A 21,983-nucleotide genomic window follows, 5' to 3' on the forward strand; every position below is an offset into this window, starting at 1 on the left:
ACAGACACAAACAAAGTTCAGATATTAAAAATTTCAAACTATAAAAATGATGAAACACACATTGACCTTCTCTACTTTACTTCAAAGGAAAAATCACATTATGCTTTCATCAAAAATTTATCAAGATTAACCAAATCACAACTATACAAGAGAAAATGTAAAACGTATCCTTGTAAGAGATGTCTCAACTCCTTTCACACAAAAGAACGATTAAATAAACATTCAAAATATTGTTGTAATCATAAATCAACCATAATCAATTTCCCAAAAGCAGGTTCAAACATATCATTCAAAGATGAAAAGATAGATACTCTTTCTCCAAATAAATCGTACACAAATAAATATCAAAAACATTATATCAAATCATCTGTTGGTGATGAGTACAACAAGTTAAAACTTTAGAGAGGAGAAGATGCCTCAGAGGAGTTTGTAAGACGATTGGAAAAAGACTGCATAATACGAAGATAAATAATGGTTAAAACCTAAAAACCAATGTCATTAATAATGGGAGAGAAAAAAGAATTTAGAAAGAACAGTATCTGTCATATTTGTGAAGAGAAAATTGAGGGAGAGGTCAAAGTTCAGGATCTTTGTCATCTTACTGGAAAATATAGAGGTCCAGCTCATTCCTGTTGAAATCTTAATTACAAGCCCCCAAACTTTATTCCTGTATTTCTTCACAACAATGCTCACTATGACACACATCTATTTATAAATTAACTTTCAAAGACATCTGGAGATATTTCTGCCATTCCTAACACAGATCAAAAATACATCTCGCTCACAAAAACAATTAATACAACCCCCATAACCCATATCAGATTTCTTGACACATACAAGTTTATGGCAAGTCCATTATCTAACTTAGCATCAAATATTAAAAACTTACCGAATCTTATATCACATTTCTCAAATCAAGAAGAGATTGATCTCTTATCACAAAAGGGAATATATCTGTATGACCACATGGATTCATTTGAGAAGTTTAAAGAAACACAACTTCCTTCAAGGGAAAGTTTATATCGCTTGTTGAATAAAACTCATATTTCCGATAGAGATTATACACAAGCTAAAAAGGTTTGGGAGAAGTTTAATACAAAGAATCTTGGAGAATATCATGATTTGTATCTTAAAACTGATGTATTGTTATTGGCTGATGTGTTTGAAACTTTTAGAACAGTCTGTCATAATAAAAATTCTAATGGATTAGACCCCACCCCACTATTACACAGCCCAGGTTTGGCTTGGAGTGCCATGTTAAAAATGACGAAACAGAATTTGGAATTAATCAGTGATTTAGATATGCTTTTAATGATCGAGAAGGCTAAAAGAGGAGGAATATCTCAAGTATGTTCCAAGAGATATGCTAAAGCAAAGAACAAATATGTTCCTGATTATAATAAGAATGAGGACAACTCTTACCTGATGTATTATGATGCTAACAATTTGTATGGGTGGGCTCTGTCTCAATCTTTACCTAATGGAAAACTTAAATGGGTTAAAGAAAAACATCATGAAAAAGTTTTACAAGACATTGTTGGCTCCTTTCAAAAATAATTGGATGAAGCTGAAGTTGGATATTATTTTGAGGTTGATTCAAAATATCCAGAAGAACTTCATAACAAACATAAAGACCTACGTTATGCCCCTGATAAGGAAAGTCCAAGAAAAGAATGGTTAATGATTACCCACAGTCATTTAATATAAAAGGTAAATCTACAGAAAAACGACTGACTACATTAAATGATAAAGAAAGTTATGTTTTGCATCAAAGGAACTTGAGACAATATTTATCTGCTGGGTTGAGAGTGAGGAAAATTCATAGGATTTTGAAATTTAAACAAAGTTATTGGTTAAAGATGTACATTGATTTTAACACAAAAGGAGAACAGAAGCAAAAACAGATTTTGAGACGGACTTTTAGAAATTAATGACTAATGCTGTATTTGGAAAGACTATGGAAAATGTTAGGAATCGACAAAACATAAGACTTGCTACATCTTGGAAGCAGGCTTCAAAGTTAATTAATAGACCAAGTTTTGAGCAAGCAGAGGTGTTTTCAGAGAACTTTTGTGCTATTCATTTGAAAAAGGAGAGTATTGAAATGGATAAACCAATTTATATAGGAACATCAATTCTTGACTTGTCAAAGTCGTTAATGTATGACTATTACTAAAATAATTTAAAATCAAAGTACAAGGATAATGTGTCATTGTTATATATGGATACAGATCGTTTTATATTAGAAATTAAGACAAGTGATATGTATCAGGATATGATTGATTATATATATATATATATATATATATATATATATATATATATATATATATATATATATATATATATATATATATATATATATATATACATATATATATATATATATATATATATGATACAAGTAATTATAAGTCAGGTGATGACATAATTTCATCAAAGTATTCATCATCATCAAAGAATACTTTGATGTATTCATCAAAGAATAAAAAGGTTATTGGTAAGTTTAAAAATGAATTGGGTGGGAAGGTCATGAGTGAATTTATAGGATTGAGATCAAAGTCTTTTGCTTTCACGTATATTGATGATAATAACATTGAAAGGTGTGATAAGAAGCGAAAGGGAATCAAGAAAAATATAATGAAGGAAACAATAAACTTTAAACATTATTACAACTGTTTAACCTTAAAGAAGGAAGAGTACAGAAAAATGAATACAATAAGAAGTTATAAACATCAATTATACACAGAAGAGATAAATAAGAAAGCATTAGGAGCTTTTGATGATAAAATATATATTTTAGAGAATGGAATCAATAGTCTCCCTTATGGTTATAAGTGTAAGTGTTAGGATATTGGGTTGGGAATTTTAACAGGCTACCACCATCTTTTTACTGATTTATAAATGATAGAACCAAGCAATAACCAAACCAAAGAGTGGAGATGTAATCAGCCTTGGTATTTAAATGGGAAACATAAGGAAGGTGAGAAATATCAAATAGGTCTTATTGAAGAAATAACCAGGGTAAAAGTAGATAAAACAAATAAGTTGGATGTAAAGAAAAAAATTAATATCCTTGAATGGACTGAAAACTTTGATGGTTATCAATTGAACAATGGACAAACAATTTACTACAATCTCAAAATGATATGTGGCTCAGGAGGTGGTCAAATAAGAGCATTAAGAGAAGTTCATCTTTTCATTTCTGCACAACAAAGACACTTAAACCAAGAACCAATTCCAACTTGTTCTTTGTGAATATCCTCGATGGAAATGAATGTTATAAGAAAATTAAGTTATTCCCTGAAGTAGAACATGGACAAATATTCATTGGTTCACACTTTTAGTGGAATGAAAATATGAAAGGGAAGAAGTGCTTTAATCAGTAAGTCTCAATCTTTCATCATCTCAATTTTACATTTGCTTGTATGGAAGGGAAGGGGATAGGTGGGGAGAAAAATGAGTCTCCTATTTTGAGCTTTTGGTGCTTGGGTATGAATGTTTTTCCTTTTTCCCCCATTCATTTGAATGGGCGTCTCAGAAACCCCATTTATCATCTACTGACAGAATTAAAACCATATTCAGTATATTTTGATAGCATTGGATCATCAGAATGCCAATCCAGCTGCATGCCCAAAATTTTATGCAGTGACACATACCTGTTACTTAAAAGTGAGCCAAGCACCATGAGACCATCTTCCAATGCAGAAATCAGCTCCATGGTGCCATCCCCTCGCAGTAGTAGTTCGCCACGCCCCTTGAACTCAGCGAAGCTGAAGATTCGACTGTTCCACTCTGTAACCACTTGAAGCAACTTCTGCTCAATATCTCGCTCCTTAATTGCACTGATGCAGATGTCCTGATTGCAGATAAGGTAATTAGTTCAAGGATATCATGTGTGCTGCTGAGTAATGCCTGTGGGATCAGCAGTGAGAACTACAGGGGGTGTTCCAAAGTCTCTACAAATGACACTCACAATAGTCCAAGACAAACCAAAAAAAAAAAAGTAAAATGAGGTGTTAAATAAAAAAACACGTTTATTTTCTTACTATTTAAGTTACTATAGAGTTTTTGAAAAACAAAAACCGTTGCCCAATAGGTAATACTATTACAACTATCCAGTTAGTGAAACTTTTTGAACGTCCCACGCAGCTTCCTTCTCTTAAGGTATATGACTTGAATTTCTGTTCGGGGTGAACATCGAGGAATCATTTTCGGAGCAAATGGCTGACCACTACTCAGACAACAATTCCACCGTTCATATAATGAGTGGTTTATACGCCAAAACCAACAAACACAGGAGGCTTTATGCAAACAAAGTAAATTTGTTCTTATTCAAGCATCGTGATAAAATTACTATTCATTTAAAGATGTAAGTACCTAACCAGATGACAAGTTTCAAATACACAAACACAGTTCTACGAAGAAAAAAAGCAACGAATGAACGAGTAATTGTACACCAGCTCATAACAAAATTGACCTTCTGTGAGAAGATAATATAAATGATGAGAAAAATGGCTTCAAACGTTATTACATTAGTTAACCAACTCGTATAAAGGTGATACGATATCAGTGTAGATTATAGTTGTTGAAAATCTAGGGAATTGCAAAACATATTTCTTAGGTCTTACAAGAACCCGAAAAGCAATTTTTTGCCAACTCTCTCTTCGAAGAAGCTGAAAGGTCATTATTGGCTATTTGGTTGGAAAATGTGATTTTCTTGTTCAGTTGCATTGCATCACATAAACAGAGCTAGCAGGATAGCCTAGACTCTAGAGGTACGCACAATCACCTCTGAGCTGTTTCACCTGAGTTTAAATTTTGGCCCATCCTGGTCTCTCGCAGGCAGGGCAATTCATTAACGTGTGTGTCCTCGCTCAGATGGACGTTAAACTGGACATCCTGTCTGCCAGACTCGATGGATTTATAAGATTGCATGATGTCTTCCGTGAAGAGGCAAGTTATTCCCAGCACCCTGAACAAATTCCAAATTCCTGCCCAAATGTAAAGAGGAATCTCATCAGCAGTGCAGCTGTGCCTCAGGAAGGATACAACCGACATAAACAACAGAAGAGCTGTTTAGAAAATCTGGAGAATGACTCACAGCTCATTCATGTCCAAGATCACCTTCAATTTGACAATATTCATGATATTTGTTTTCTGTGTAATTACCATGCAGTGTTTTTTTAAAAAATAAAGTGAAACTAAATTGAAGCTTTAAAATCTGAGAATTAGATCTGTTCATGAATGAAATGTTGACTTTCTATTATATATGAAAAATTAATCAGTGAATGCAAGTTAATTGATTTCCCAGTCATGCTTGTAGAAGAAGCCTTATGTTGCTTTTGTGAATCTCTTCATGCAGAGTATATTAAAAAAGAGAAAACCCCTTTCAAAGGGTTGCGACTTCCCAAAGAAGGTTTGTCAAATTAAGTACAACTTTCTTTTGCATTTTCAACATATAAATACACCTAATGTTGAAGTATTTAATAATCTAAATGCAAGACATCCACATGATAATGGTTAGAGCATCCACTCTGAGTCTGGAGATCAGTGATTTGAATCCAACCCCAGCAGTCATACCAAAGACTTTTAAAATGGTATGCACTGCTTCCTTGCTTGGTGCTTAACATTTAGAAAGGATTGAGCACAACAAGCAACTATATGATGGCAACCATTGCACATCCTTGATGGGCCAAATGGCTGCCTCTTGTGTTGAAGTTTCTTGCAATAGAACTCATATTATATTATTATCTTATCCATCCATCCATTGGGACCATACTCTGTGCAGAGCGTTGGTGCTGCCTAAGCAGTCTCCTTGGCTATTGAGCACAATCCTGGACGGGCCGCCACTCCGACACAGGATACCAGCAAGCTGGCACTCATTTTGCCGACCTCAGAAGGATGACAGGCAGAGTCAACCTCACCTGGTATTAATTCAGCAGCCAAGTGGGATTTGAACTCAGGATCCTAGAATCCCAGAACTCAGGATACCAGGATCCCAAGCCCACCACCCGAACCATTAAGCCAACACCAGGCACATTAGCTTATCAGGAATTGGAATTCCAGATAAGGTATTGTCATCGCACTCCATCCATCCATCCCTCTCCTATTTCGACTTCTCCGGCCAAACCGCTGTGCCGATCCGGCTGAAATTTGGCAGCAACGTTCCGATCCTGATTGTTAACAGGGATTGCAAAGCTCATTCCAGTCATGTGACTTTAAATAGGTCAAAATTGCAGACTTAATAAATTCCTTCAAAAATGTTCTTCTCCAGACCCACCAGTCAGAATGCTACCAAATTTGGGTTACAACATTAGGCCAGGGCCCAGATAAGCTACAGTTCCAGCGGTCCTCATTTAATGATTCAAATGGACACACACCTCAATCTCCTCCTTGTATGTTAGTAGTGGAACCTCCAGTACATTTTTAAGCTTGAACAGTTCACCCGTAACATCAACCTTGCAACCAGTGACTTCTGAAATGCGCTGCCAGTGGCGCCCGAGCATAGCACGATCAGCCATCATTTCCAGAAGTGGACAAGTTTCTGTCATATCATCAATAGTCTTTTTGAGATCAATGCAGGCAAGCCAGTTCTTCAATGCTCGTGGAAGCTTGCGGAATCTGCGGTACAAATAGCTGACTTACTTTTTTTTTTTTAATTGTAAAATAAATCTCTGAAAAGAGCAATATTAAGTTCTTGCACAAAAAATATGTCATTAAGCAAATACGTTATCTTTGCATAAAATTCAATTGATGCTTGTTCAACTGAGATTAAGAGTTTAACAACTCATTACATCTTTCTCTGAGCATCTGAAAAAATAAAAAAGGAAATGTTTGAAAAAAATTGTATCCAGAGTCGAGACTCATGGAAATGCTGGAACACAGAACGGACTAAGACAAATAAACAAAAAGAAAAGAACAGTGGAAATAGTGAGGGAGGGGGGAGCACACCGACAGCAGGGTAGAGAAAGTGATGGAGGGGGGAGCACAATGACAGCAGGGTAGAGGGACAAGATAGAAGGAGGTGGAGGAAAAACAGAAACATGGAAGAATGAAAGCAAGGGGAGTGGGAATTAGTACATCATATATTATATTGAATCAGCAGTGAACTCACTATTAGAGAAGAGTGCAGCATAATTCTGAAGAAGGATGAACAAAAATATCAAGCTTAACATTACTAGTCTATTTCTCTCAATCCTCAAGCTAAGTGATACATTAATGGCCGCTCAGTAACCTTCGCTGACAGTTTCGTGCATCAATGAAGGGGTATGGTTGGGAGAAATACTATTATTATTTAACAATATCGACAAAGGTGGAGGGAAAAGATCAAAACTCTGCCAATTAGAAGACATCTGACAAATTTAAAGTAAAATTTTGTGACCATTCATCAATTCTTAACTTCCGTACCTACTTTGCAGCTCCTCTAATTCAGCAATGATTTTGCCCAGATCCAGGTCAGACCAAAGCTTGTTGAGATGTTTCTCCATCATGTCATCATAAGCCATATGGAGCTCATAAAGATGCTGCAGGAGGTCCAATTCTTTACCAGCTTCTTCTAGTCCAGAGTAGGCTGAAATTGGTAGGCCAAACAACTCTTCTCCAGCACACGAAGTCACACAACGCTGCCAGAGACCATCAAAACTGTTCTGTTGAAGAAAAAAATGAAAAAGAAGACATTCTTTTTGGTGACACCAGACAGACTCTTCTTCTTCTTCTTTCGGCTGCTCCCGTTCGGGGTCGCCACAGCGGATCATCCGTATGATCTGCATACTGATTTGGCACATGTTTTACGCCGGATGCCCTTCCTGACGCAACCCTGGTCGCCTCTTACGACACAGGGATATGGTACACCTATTTTAATCGGGGTATACACCGACCCAGTACACTGGTACTCATTTCGCCGACCTCGGAAGGATGACAGGCTGAGTCAACCCCCTGGTGTATTAATTCAGTGGCCCAACGGGGCTTGAACTCAGGACCTTTTGGATCCCAAGCCGCTGCCCTAACCACTGCGCCAGCACCAGGCTTTAACACCAGACAATCAGTAGCTGACAGCTGATACCAGACAGACTGTAAAGTGCAATTTTCCAAAATGATTTGGAGGGCAATATATGTAATGGAGGGAAAGTATGTTGTATGTATGTTTCTTCGACTCCTCCAAGAGGATATGACGTCGGAAGCTGAAACTTTCAGGATTACTCATGACACCCTGAAGGTATGTTTCCTGAAGTTTCATTTGATTCCATAAAGTTTTGGAAAAAAAAAATTCACCCATCTTGGCATTTTCTTCCTTTGCGAGGAGGAATGGATTCAATTGGATTATCCGAACTATATAACCATGATGATGAAAACCAAGCTGCACAAGGAGTACACAAAATGTTATACGAACAACATGCTGTACACACAATCAAGACTATAGAAGTGAAATTGTATATTTCTTTGTTTATATATGCTTCGAAAACTAAAAAAAAAAAAACGAAACCAAATCCAACCAAACTTTGCATGTTGCCCAAGGGTACCCCAAGTATGGTTTCTCCTAGGTAGCATATCTGGGGGAGGTGGTTCAGGGTAGAATGAAGACCCCAATTCTCTCGATGTAAATCTAGATTGTATAGTACCACCAAGTAGTTGCCAGTATTACATAAAAATCATGTTCTTATGCAAAGAAATTATAATCAACTAAACAATATGCATCACAGTGATGTTGAAATCCGAGTGAGAATAATTCAAAATTTTTGAAATGTTTCATTTCAGTCATTTGAAGTGTCGGTTCAAACAAAAGCATTGAACACTGAGCTTCACAGCGAAGCAGAAGTGATTTTTGCTCACGCCATATATAAGCAGCAAGGTTGGTTGATGGAGTTGATGTTAACCGATGGAGGGGTGGACTGCTCTATAAAATTGAGAATTAAATTCTCTTCCTGGTATTGGGTGCAGTACAATCCTAGGGAGATGTAGCTCTGCTAAGCTCATGCCAAATAGCCAGAAGAGCCGTATTTCACCCATCTTGGCACTTTCTTGACATCTTGATAGGAAGGCGTGCATCCAAATACATATATAAACACACACACACACACACACACACACACACACACACACACACACACACACACACACACACACACACACACACACACACACACACACACACACACACACACACACACACACACTGGGTCACCTGATCAAGAACGGGTTGTTTAGACTTTAGTAAACCATCAAGAAGATTGAGGTTCAAAGCTCCAGCAAAAATCAACTTGGGAGCGCACCACAGCAATGTTTGGCCAAATGGTCTCATATCCTTGTTTGAGGTCTGTTTCTCGTCAGTCTCATGTTGTCATATCATTATTTTTTTCTATGATTTTATACGTACACACAAACATAGTGACGTTTGTGAGCTCCTGGAAGGACAGTTGTAAATCCCTGAGAAGGACAAAGTGCCTGCGCATATGTTTAAAGCAAGTTATATCTTCGTATTCTGTTTAGTGATTAAGAATACAGGGTTTTCATGTGGATAGATAGGCATTGCAAATGTTCGAATAAGTTTATGTTCTTTCCTTTCTGAACATTCTCAACTCTGACCATTTATCGCAACACGTACACACGGCACCGAAAACAAATTCCGGCGTCCTTCTTCTCGGCAAATAATTTGCTGCATTGCTTGCAAGGGCACTGCCACGTCTCCCTCACATTCGAACGGAGGCAATCCATTACCCTTGACAGGTGGGTGGTGAGTTATCCCCCCTCCCTCACCTGGACAGAACCTCCGCAAAAGCCCCCCCCCCCCGCCCAATACAACTGCATTGCTGGGCAGAAAGCGGAGACCCAGCCAATCACCACTAAGTGGGTGGGAAGGACTGACATTTCCCATTTTAATTCCCCAAACGTCATTTGTCCCGCCAATTTCCTGCTTGTGTAATAAATCGACGAAAGAGTTGATATCGTGCCTTGACTTATCCTACTCTGGTTTGATCTGGGATAACGCTCCTGGGGCAATTGGCCCAAGCGATTAATTGGTTTGATAGACGATAGGGTGTGGTGTGTAATGCCAGTTCGCTCAGTCAGTTAATATCCATTATGCAATCACTGGCACGGTTCCCAATCTGCTTCATTCATTTTATCCTGGGCGTGAATATCCAGCCTGACGTGAGTGTTCTTAACAGCATCAGTGGTCTTTTGATAGACAGACTAGCCTTTTGGAGTTATCCGGGCCACGTCCACAACAATAAATATAGAAAATTGCTTTGCCCAGGGGTGGGGTAGGATTGTACTCATAACCTGACCCCTGGGTACCCCCCAAGATGTGTACAAATTTTGGTAGAGTATAGAATTGTATATAAATCAAAACAAAGGACAAACACACACACACACACACACGGATACTTCGAGACCTGGGAGGGCTCCATTCCACCCTCTGAAACCGACATATGGAGATAATTAAAGAACTAATAAAACACACACACACACACACACACACACACACACACACACACACACACACACACACACACACACACACACACACACACACACACACACACACACACACACACACACACACAATAATTCCATATATTTAAGAAGAAAGATATAGAAGGTCCGATAACTATCAAAGTTTTCAAAAAATATTGTAACCGTGCATGCATGTTATAAAGCAGTTCCAAATCAGGATAAAGCTGTTTTTATTGATTTATATTGAAGGACAGGAAGGCATTTATCAACATTTTGTTTTCCTTCGATATTCAATATATGTTATTACTAAATGGCAAAATGCACCTTTGTTTATCTCTGTCTTGATAGGTGGGGGAACTATGTTTATATGACTGTTTATTATCTATAACCATGTTTATATAAAACTATGCTTATCTATAACTGTTTATCTATGACTATGTTTAGCTATGTCTACATGGGGAACTATATGCAAGGGAACTATGTTTTGAGGTTAACATAATTCACACCAATCCTATACATTGTAGTTCAGGAATTGTTAGAAACAGAAAATGAAAAAACGAAATGTGTGTCTAAATAAGAACTATCTCAAAAACGAGGGGCCGATTTTGATGCGACTTGGCTGAATAGTTTGCCCTTAACTAAGGGTGAAGAAGCATTTCAATTTGGTCTGTGTCGATCAATGTTCAAGGTCATAGCCAAGGTGAACATTTGTGGGAGGTCATTTCAAAGGTCATCAATGGCAAAGAGAGAAAGAATGTAGCTACTAAGAAACCAGTAGGTTATTTGCTATTCAAAACTCAGTTATTGGAAGTTTACCAGGAAATAAATGATTTAATTCTGGAGGGTGTAGGTCTAAGTTCAAGACACAGTGACCATCTCGCTAAATATGCATGTCTGTATATATCTGTTTTTCTTAGTTTTATCAAAATAGTTGAAGAGAAATGTTTAACAATAGTGTTCAACACTGCAGAAGAGGGGTTTGTGCTCTGACTGAGTATCTATCTCATAATTGTAAGATAAGATGCTCGATTGGTCGGAGACCAGACTTAAAAGCAATGAACCTCACCTTGAATATAACAAGCCGATCCCTTGCATCTTGAGTGGAGAGACCAGGAATCATGGGTCCTGCCTGACATAGTACGGAGAAGAAAATTTAATAACACACGACGGCATATCAATTATTTCATCTACCACTAAGTTATATATGGAGTATTTTCAATGATAACATTGGAAACATGGTACGGTAGAGTTACTTGCTTGCTAAGTGTGTTTTCATTTTTGAGAGAAGGACATATAATGTATACTAATGAACACCTGACAACATTTCCCACTAATTGAATTTGGGAATGCCTTATTTGAAATTTAAAATGTTCACATTTCATTCATCATGTGCAGTTTTATAGTGAATCATAAAGCGTGCTGAAACTGCTGAAGACTACCGTTGTGGAAGCAACTGGATTGAAGAAACTCTAAGGTATTCCTCGATCGACAAAGAAACATGGATGTCTAAATTGTTATGATACATTGTGTGCTGTATATTATCTCTCTTTCACTCTAAATTACTCTCTTTCTTTATCTACCTGTCTATGGAGAGATAAACTCTTGCATTTGGTTTTGTAGGGTTCACTTGGCTGTGCCAAGTTGGGTTGGGTTTGAGGGAACAGGAGTAGCAGCCAAAACCCAAATCCTATCCAGGTTCCTACTGATGACTCCATCGCTAAGGCCTTAAGTGCTTAGATAAATAAGGAACTATCATTCGTACATACTCAGGGGTGCATACGGGGTGCATTGTAATTAAATGTATTGCTTTTTTCTATTAATGCCCTTTTTAGTGTTTAACACAGCATGATAAAATCACTTGGTTTCGGAGTGATTTGAGTGTTTTTGATCACGAGCTACTGCTGATAAACATCCGTTACAGGACCGATTGGGTGTAGGGAGGAATATAACCCAGCATGAAATGTACCAGCCTCTGAGTGATTTCAACTCAGATCGCCACTAAGGCCGATCTGGTGCACGGTACTGATCAATGTGTCTCCAGACTGGCTCAGACGTTCCACTGAGTATGATAACACAGCAAACAGGTCTGTGAACCTGCTCGGAATGCCAGAATCAGTTGGCCAGTGTGACTGCTTTGACACTGTTGGCGGCTTCATCGGGATTCGGACTGGGCAACTGGGATGAGTCCGACTATTGCAACAATATCACCAATTTTACCTGCATGTTAAGCATAAAATGTATCCATTAGCATCACAAGTGGAATTGGCTCAGCTACAAGTTTATCAAAAACATCAAAGTTGAAAACAATTAAACATTACTCGACTCTCCCGTGATGAAGCTGAGTCTATGGACTTATCATTTCACCATCGCAGACAGGTCGCTGGTCCCTCTGACTTCTATCACCTCCTTTCTGGTCTTACACCCTCTGCTCTTTCAGTGCTTTGTCACTCCCCACCCCCCAGGTTTCCACAAAGTTCACATGGTACACCATAAACCTCCTTCTGGTGAAACTACCAAAAAACAGGATCACTGGTAACCTCCACTGATTTGTTTCTCGTTTTTCCCATGTGTGGTATCAACTTTCACATCCTCTTCAATCTCATTCTTCCCTCCAGATCTTCAAGACAGCTGTTCACCGCCATCTCAGATCATCCCCAATCCTAAACCATGATCTTTTCTACCCTCATTAACCCACCCAAATCCCTCCTCCTTCCAAATTTCCAGTTTTCCGTCCTTGGAGTTTCCTTCTGTATCCATCTTGTCCACCCCATGTATCCTCTCCTGCCCCCCATTCCTCCACACACCCATTGTTTGTCCACTTTCCCTCGATCTTAGCCTTCAACTCTGCTGTTGGTGTTTCCGACCACTCACTGCTGCTCCTTTTGCGTGCGTATCTCCTGTTCCTTTTGCGTTCTATTTTACGTGTTTTGCGTCCTGCTTTTGTCTGTTACATTCTGATCCGTTCAGTATACTAGCTCTTCTCCGAGCTACACAAAGGTTAAATAAAGACAATTAATGGATTTGTTGTTATTTTTCATGACAAAATTGCCCAATTAAAGTTTCTATAAAGCTACCATGTTTGTTGGTATGAATTAAAAATTGTATTTCTTCAAAGCAGAAAGGTTTAATCTGCTAAATTAATCGGCAATAAACCAGTGTTTCGAAATTGCAAATGACTTCGATTTCTCATTCGACAAGCTTTCAAAAGCCTAATAGCACTTACCCGTTGGTAATCATCTAGGAACTTTGTGCAATCCAATTGGAATGTAGCAACATTTTGAGAAAGTTTTTGCCGCAGTGGAACCTGCAAGGACACAAGCTTGGCCTGTAGGTTTGCACCCTGGGCTAGCAGACGGTGCCAGTTGTAGCGCAACGTGTCTGCCCTCTCTGCCTCTTCCTGGGGCACATGGAGTCCATGCTTGCTCAGAAGTCCATATGCCTCCTGTTATGAGACAGCAAAATGGAAAAAATTAAATTAATTTGTCCTTATCCACCAAACTACTTATTAGTAGTTCTATTTGCAATTTTAATTTGGAATCGTATAAATTTAACCCCTTTTATGTCTTTTTCTTCTTTGTTACCCCATGCACACGAAGCAAAAAGTAGAGTTAAGCAATAGGTTCATGTCTGTCTCTCCATCCGTCAGTTTATGATCGAGGAACACCGAATTTAAATTTAATGTTATATTTTGAACACAAATCAGAATATGAATCGGAAGACAAATCTGCTGTTCAACAGTATTTTGTCTCTGAATTTGTCCCAATGGCACATGCACAGATAGGAGTGAGATCTTTTTTTTGTACTCTGTCTGCCTTCCTGGCAGTCAAACAAAGTTGAAAACCATTCCAAACAGGAAACACTGTAAGGACACAAACAACAGGCACGAAGATGTAGTACTTGGACAATGGACATGTTCTATGGGGTTGTGCATAAGGGTGGTGTATAAGACTGCTTCAAGAGCACTAAACTTCTGGATGTTTTTCTAATGATCTATAAAATCATTGTTGCATTAAAATCGAAGTATATACCTGAACAATGTGTGGGGTATCATGTTCTATGAAGTCTCTAGTTTTGTTATGCATCACTGTTACAAAACCCTCCGATGATTTATTATGATAATGACATAAATCTGATGAGAATATCATACAATATTTTTGTAAGAGTAATGTATTCCGGTAAGTTAAAAATGAAGGTTTACCTCGTTAATAATCCACCAAAAAGTAACTTCGGCAATAACTAAGGACAATTAATGCACAATTTCAAGAGATTTCTCACCTCTATTGGTCCCACTTTGAAGTCAATATCAATTTCTTTATTGCGGATCTCATGTAGGGACCCCATCACGAACCGTGCACCTTCAAAATCATTAATAGGATGTCCAAGTTGCTTTACTGACACCTCAATGAAGTTCGATATGTCTTCCATCTCTCGTCGATAATGCTGAATGCAGTGCTGTCCCAAAGTTGAAATCCAGAGCTTTATTTCGGTTGTCAGGGTAGTCTTGAGATCATCTGCAGTGCAAAATGCATTTCACAACTAAAAATAAACTTTATCCCTGCACAGTTCTGCAGAACAATTTTGGCTTCGAAGGGGGATACTCCTTAAGCTTAAGGTGTTCTTACATTGCAGCTGTAATTCCATGACTTGTAGTACAACAAAGGCTCCTCTCAGTAGTGAGAGAGATGGTAATAAAGTTCCACAACAACTGAATACAATATAAAGAGGACACTGTGTGCAGTGAGCTATGACTAACCAGTCACTAAAGAAAGCACCTTCAAGTCTCGACAAGTGTCATCTCAAAAGTAGTCAACATACCTACATTACAGACAACACTTCATTGGTTTCACATTATTCTTCATTTAAAAATAATAAATAATCTCCATCCTCTTCAATGCCTGTGGTCTTCAAACGTTTTTTTTATCCTAACATACAAGCCTCCCTTTTTGAATTGGCCTTAACACCGATCTGTGGCCAATCTACAAAGACAAAATAAGCAAAGGGTATCGACAAAATAAGTGCAGAATAATGATTCAGAAGAGTAGACAGTGATAGGACCAGGGGCCATAGCCTGAGCGTAAAGAAGAGGAGAGTTAAGATGGTAGTAAGACAGGGGTCTTTTCCTCAGAGAGTAGTTCATGCATGGAATGGCCTCCCTGGAAAGGTAGTGGCAGCAGAAACAGTTGATAAGTTTAAAGTGGAATTAGATAGGTACCTGGAAGTTATGTAGATAGAGGGGTATGGGGATGTTGGCAGGACTTTTAGGTAGCTTGAGCATTGATGGGTGATTTCGTGCATGTGTACGGAGTGCTGTTTGTAGGGGTCTCGTCAAGGGGTGTTGTGTGGTTGGTGTTGTGTGTTTTTGCTCAAGACCATCTATGCCCTTGCCCCATCCAATGGATGGGAAAAAATAAATAAATAAAAACCGACAAAAAATACATCAATTTTGTTTTTGCATCTTGTTTTGATCGGGTCTTGATAAATCTGTGCGCCAAGTAAGCGAGATATTGCCAGCAACATGAACAAATTCCAAATTCCTGCCCTAACCAGCAGAGGCCCTCAAATCAGCAGCATAGCGCCCTCAGCCAATGATGCTACCCCACAGCCTCATGCTGCATACGAAATAATAATAATAAGTTGTTACTCTTTTAGCCTCAGCGTCACAATGTTGTGAAGCCGATGGATTTAAAGTATCTGGTAAGGTCAGCCGGTTTCTCACAGAGATCTTTTATGGAAGTAAAGTTAAAGGCTCTATATCCCCGGCGATAAGAAGCAGGTCTCCTTTGTGATAAGATGAGCAAAGTTTTCCAGGACGTGGTTTTGGCGCCAATCGCCTAGGCCCACCAATCTCTCAAAGATATCGAGGAGAGTTGAGAATTGTTTGTCTTCTTTCAGAGCGTCAGCACTGTGGGTTCACCATTGTCCATCTGTTCCTAATCCTCTTGAAGAACAGTGCCACCACTTATAGGCAATCCTCCGCAGCACCTTAGCAGTCTCTATATACCTTCCTTATGATAAAAATGTTGTACAGCATTATCCTTTCTTCCAACGACTTTCCATGCTTCCAGAAAGATTTCTTCATGGAATTTTGGTTCAGATAATGAGATAAAAAAAAAGATTGGATACGTTGAAAAACTCACGGATCAATCAGCCTCCAAGCTTCATTCACAAAAATAATTTGTTTAATTAACCGTCTATTTTCATAAATAAGGAAGAAAGCAAAAAATAAATTATGTACTCTCCTCATATTAGTTACAAAGATGATTATACAGTGGTTAAGAAAAAATGGTGCAAAACAATTGAAGTGTCACCGTCACAATAAATAAATAATTGAAGAAACCTGTGTGCACAGCCAGTGGACCAAAAGACAGGATGTCTGGCTCAGCAATGATCTGCTGCTCAAGTGCACGGAAGTGCAGCAGCTTGCACTCGATCTCAAACAGCGATGGTTCGTTCCGAAAGAAATCCAAGATAGTTTTCTCTTTGTCTTGTTCCCATATTTCCTGGTAAGGTCTAAATCGATCAAATGCTGCATGAACTTCCTGCAATGACAACAGTCAGTATCATTGTCATCTAAATAGGAACATATGCAATAGTCATAGTGTTTTTGTCCCCCCTGAACAAAAATGTTTTCAGAGTAAAAAACATGACTTCCATTCCACTTGGATCACCAAACTCACCCACTGTTGAGAAAAAAGATGTGTGACACTGGCTGGAAAGTACATGGAAAAGTAGTAACACCTATCACAGGTTTGCCTCGAGTGCAGAAGAAAAGCTTTTTGACTCTCCCTTCTCATTTTATTATCCTTCTTTCTATATAGCCAGTACACATTTACCTTCAATCTTCAATTTAACAAATGCAGGTAGAGTTCAGAAACCTTCTTCACACTCAATAACCTAGCAATTCACCCCAGCCGTAATGTCCGCATCCACACTGCCAATATCAGGAGTCAGAAATGGAAACAAACTTTTTGTAAATGCAGATGCACGGGTCCAACCATCCTTCTCACCACCACCCTGGCTTGTTCCTGACTCTTCAGCTCTTACCCCTGACTATGCCTCCAATTCCATCCATCTCTTCACTTCTTCATCCCTCATCCTACAACTTGATCCCCATCAACTCATATCACCTCTTGCTCACCCAGCTAACCACTACTTGGGGAGTCCCTGCCAAAAGGAGCTAGTGAGACGTGGCCAACCTGGCTGTGTTTTAATCCCCACAACACTGGAGTTGGATGCTGCTGAACCATTATACAGAAGTGGGGATATAATCAAAATGGCCCTCCTGATTGTGACTGCAGAGGGGATCCTTAAACAATGGAGCATCTCCGAGATTGCCCTCTCTTACCAGAGTCTTGCAGACCAGACAATCTGAATGCTCTCAAATCCTGTGCCAGAGCCTGTGTTTTGCAGTCGCTGGGAAAAGTGTAGCAACATGAAAAATAATTAAAAAAAACATTTTTGTCTTGTCCTCAAACATGAGAGGTCTACTAGATTCCATGCATCTTGACCTGCAGGTCACTGCCTCGTCTACAGATGTCATCTGTCTAACAGAAACCTCGTTTTCACAGGATCCCCACAAGCTCATATTCCTTCCTGGTTATTCCTTACAATGTTTGCACTGACACAATGCTTGTGCAAGTAGTGGTGTTGCGATCAACATCAGGACCTAACTTTGCCTTTGACCCCTTAATGGTGCCCCAAAATTCTATGAAAAATCTCAGAATCCATGTCCCACTCTGCAGCAATGTCTTCATTTTATGTGTGGTCTACCTTACTCCCAAATGTGATAATTCAGTTCATGAGGCCCTCTCAACCAAATTTGACTTCGTATCTATCATCCCAGCCCAACTTTTTCTTTTTTTTAAGTGGACATTTCATTGCAACAATTTCAGTTGGACTGGGATCAGTCTTCACACCATTATCTATGCAATTGAAGCATTTGTGACTTTTCAGGCATTACCCAAACAGTTGGATTCCAAACTCATATTTCCACTTCTGGCTCCCATATTCTGCTAAACAATATCATGTCTAACTTCCAAACCTTTCCTGCTCATCTCCCCTTGGCTTCTCAAATCATGTTCTCTTTAAAGTCAGTTTCTTTGGCAGTCTTCATGGAATCACCAAGGCACTAAAATGTCTGGATGTTTTATCAAGCAGATAGATCTGGCCTGCAGTCCACAATCTCTTTTACTGACTGATCAGCTGTCTCTTCATCTCTGCCTCCAGACAGTGCTTGGGAGTCATTGCCCAACACTCTACACCCTCTCTTTCATCAGTTCATGCCTTCATGCCTACAGCTATTTACCCAAATCCAGTCCCCAGTAGAATGATTCATGCAGAGGCAATTGCCAGAAAGTAGGAAGCATTGTAACATTTCACTTTGTAAATGCAAATCCAGGAGGAAACAAACACCAGACCTTCTTCAAAGATGTAATTGATGTTCCAATGATAGATAACAGCTTTGAGATCTCCTTGTTGTCCACAATGAAGTAGTAACAATTGTTGGCTGGGATGGTAATAACAAGGCTTGGTGGGACGTCACTTACATTGCTTTCTGTGCAAACGCAGAGGAGAACAAAACAGAGCATTCAACAACACAAGCCTTACTGGGGTATACAGATGAGAGTAGATCTGAGAACCTGTCTCGACTCACTCACTCACTCACTCACTGACATGGCACCATTACAATCGATTTTTGTGTTCTTTTAGGAATGTCTGAGAATAATAAGTCACCGAGTAAATTCCCACATCCATATATAATTTATACGTGAACTAGCAGAATATTCATCACACACAGACAAAACCTCACCTATAGGTTTCTCACTTGCATTATTGGACCCCAAGCAGCCTCCCTATAGGTGGAATGCAATTTTAGAATAGGCTGCTTGGGGTGAAATTTTAGCGTAGGCTGCTTGGGGTGCAATTTTAGAGTGGGCTGCTTGGGGTGCAATTTTAGAGTGGGCTGCTTGAGGTGAAATTTTAGAGTGGGCTGCTTGAGGTGAAATTTTATAGTGGGCTGCTTGAGGTGAAATTTTAGAGTGGGCTGCTCGGGGTGCAATTTTAGCGTCGGCTGCTTGGGGTGCAATTTTATAGTAGACTGCTCTGCGTGCAATTTTAGCGTCGGCTGCTTGGGGTGAAATTTAAAAGTAGGCTGCTCGGGGTGCACTTTTAACGTAGACTACTTGGGGTGAAATTTTAGAGTAGGCTGCTCGGGATGCAATTTTAGAGTAGGCTGCTTGGGGTGCAATTTTAGAGTAGGCTGCTTGGGGTGCAATTTTAGAGTAGGCTGCTTGGGGTGCAATTTAAGCGTCGGCTGCTTGAGGTGCAATTTTAGAGTGGGCTGATTGAGGTGCAATTTTGGAGTCGGCTGCTTGGGATGAAATTTTAGAGTGGGCTGCTTGGGGTGAAATTTTAGAGTCGGCTGCTTGGGGTGAAATTCTAGATTAGGCAGCTTAGGGTGCAATTTTGGAGTTGAGTGCTTGGGGAGAATTTTTTGCGTCAGCTGCTTGGGGTGCAATTTTAGAGTAGGCTGCTTGGGAGGAAATTTTAGAGTGGGCTGCTTAGGGTGCAACTTTAGAGTGGGCTGCTTGGAGTGAAATCTTATAGTGGGCTGCTTGGGGTTCAATTTTAGAGTGGGCTGCTTGGGGTGAAATTTTAGCGTAGGCTGCTTTTGGTTCAATTTTAGGGTAGGCTGTTTGGGGTAAAATTTGAGCGTAGGCTGCATGGGGTTCAATTTTAGCGTAGGCTGCTTGGGGTGCAATTTCAGAGTCAGCTGCTTGGGGTGCAATTTTAGTGTAGGCTGCTTGGGGTGCAATTTTAGTGTAGGCTGCTTGGGGTGCAATTTTGGAGTAGGCTGCTTGGGGTGCAATTTTAGAGTGGGCTGCTCTGGGGGAAATTCAAGAGTCGGCAACTTCGAGTGCAATTTTAGAGTGGGCTGCTCTGGGTGAAATTTTATCGTCGGCTGCTTCGGGTGCACTTTTAGAGTAGGCAGCTTGGGGTGCAATTTTAGTGTAGGCTGCTTTGGGTGCAATTTTAGCGTCGGCTGCTTGGGCTGCAATTTTGGAGTAGGCTGCTTGGGGTGCAATTTTAGCGTCGGCTGATTGGGGTGAAATTTTAGAGCAGGCTTCTCATGGTGCAATTTTGGCGTAGACTACTCGGGGTGAAATTTTAGAGTGGGCTGCTCGGGGTGCAATTTCAGCGTCGGCTACTTGGGGTGAAATTTTAGAGTAGGCTGCTCGGGGTGAAATTTTAGAGTAGGCTGCTCGGGGTGCAATTTTAGCGTTGGATGCTTGGGGTGCAATTTTAGAGTAGGCTGCTTGGGGTGAAATTTTAGAATAGGCTGCTTGGGGTGCAATTTTAGCGTCAGCTGCTTGAGGTGCAATTTTAGTGTCGGCTGCTTGAGGTGCAATTTTAGAGTAGGCTGCTTGGGGTGCAATTTTAGAGTAGGCTGCTTGGGGTGCAATTTTAGCGTAGACTACTTGGGGTGCAATTATAGCGTCGGCTGCTTGGGGTGCAATTTTAGAGTAGGCTGCTTGGGATGAAATTTTAGAGTAGGCTGCTTGGGGTGAAATTTTAGAGTAGGCTGCTTGGGGTGCAAGTTTAGTGTAGGCTTCTTGATGTGCAATTTTAGGAGATTGCTTGAGGTGCAATATTAAATTTCCACTGTGTGCGGACACACAAACACACAAACACACAAACACACAAACACACAAACACACAAACACACAAACACACAAACACACAAACACAAACACAAACACAAACACAAACACAAACACAAACACACACACACACACACACACACACACAATCCCCTCTCCACAACCTTCAGGAATAGTCGAGGCCAAAAAAGCACTTAACCTGCAGATATTCATCATGCTCTACTGTTGTTTTTTTCATGTTGATGTGAGGCTCAAAGAGGAACTTGTACATTTTTCACAATCAGGACAAAGATGTTAGTAGACATCAATGTACTTTCCCATTCATTAAATGAACACGAGTAGGCTCTGGACAAAAACATATGGTATGTGGGATGTGAACCTGGGTTTGCTGCATCACGAGTCAGGGGTTCGGATGAGAATGCTGCATGCCAGGTTCTATATTTCATTCACCTTCTCAGCAAAGCATCACATATTTTATCTCACAAAGCTGTACTTCACATAAACAAGCTATTTATGGTATAGAAACATGTAAACGATACCTGCCCAATCATATTTCTAAATGTCATTCCTGAAGAACGGAACAAGCTTAACATTGCTGTTTTATTTATCTGTTATGTACCGCTGTTGATGCTGCAAGATCCCAATACAAGTGCAGAAGTTTCAGTCAGTGTGCTACTTGCACTCTTCCTCTGGGGATCCACTTGCGTTTCATTATTCTGCTTTTCCTGAAGAGTAGAAGAAAAAGAAGGCCAGTGAATAAACTTGCTTGTTCGTAAGCCATGGCATCAGCACTTCAGCAAAAGTTAAATGTCATGAATGGTACAATCATGTGACTTGTTTAGAAACTGAATGTAAAGCAATGTATTA

General features: G+C 39.6%; 1 protein-coding gene across 1 annotated transcript in view; it reads right to left on the reverse strand.

The window, feature by feature from the left end:
• DNAH5 (dynein axonemal heavy chain 5) overlaps positions 1–21,983 on the reverse strand; it is a 254,698-nt gene that overhangs the window by 150,616 nt on the left and 82,099 nt on the right. The window contains exons 21-29 of the mRNA XM_085890337.1: positions 21,736–21,841; positions 18,873–19,009; positions 16,793–16,994; positions 14,731–14,966; positions 13,679–13,897; positions 11,522–11,584; positions 7,411–7,649; positions 6,384–6,624; positions 3,660–3,859 (exon numbers count right to left, since the gene is read on the reverse strand). Of these exons, the coding sequence (XP_085746463.1) occupies positions 3,660–3,859; positions 6,384–6,624; positions 7,411–7,649; positions 11,522–11,584; positions 13,679–13,897; positions 14,731–14,966; positions 16,793–16,994; positions 18,873–19,009; positions 21,736–21,841 (1,643 nt within the window). The remainder of the gene's footprint in view (positions 1–3,659; positions 3,860–6,383; positions 6,625–7,410; positions 7,650–11,521; positions 11,585–13,678; positions 13,898–14,730; positions 14,967–16,792; positions 16,995–18,872; positions 19,010–21,735; positions 21,842–21,983) is intronic.

This window comes from Eptatretus burgeri, chromosome 7 (assembly GCF_056783735.1).
Source record: "Eptatretus burgeri isolate ZD-2024b chromosome 7, Ebu_testis_v1, whole genome shotgun sequence".
Taxonomy (NCBI): Eukaryota; Metazoa; Chordata; class Myxini; order Myxiniformes; family Myxinidae; genus Eptatretus; species Eptatretus burgeri.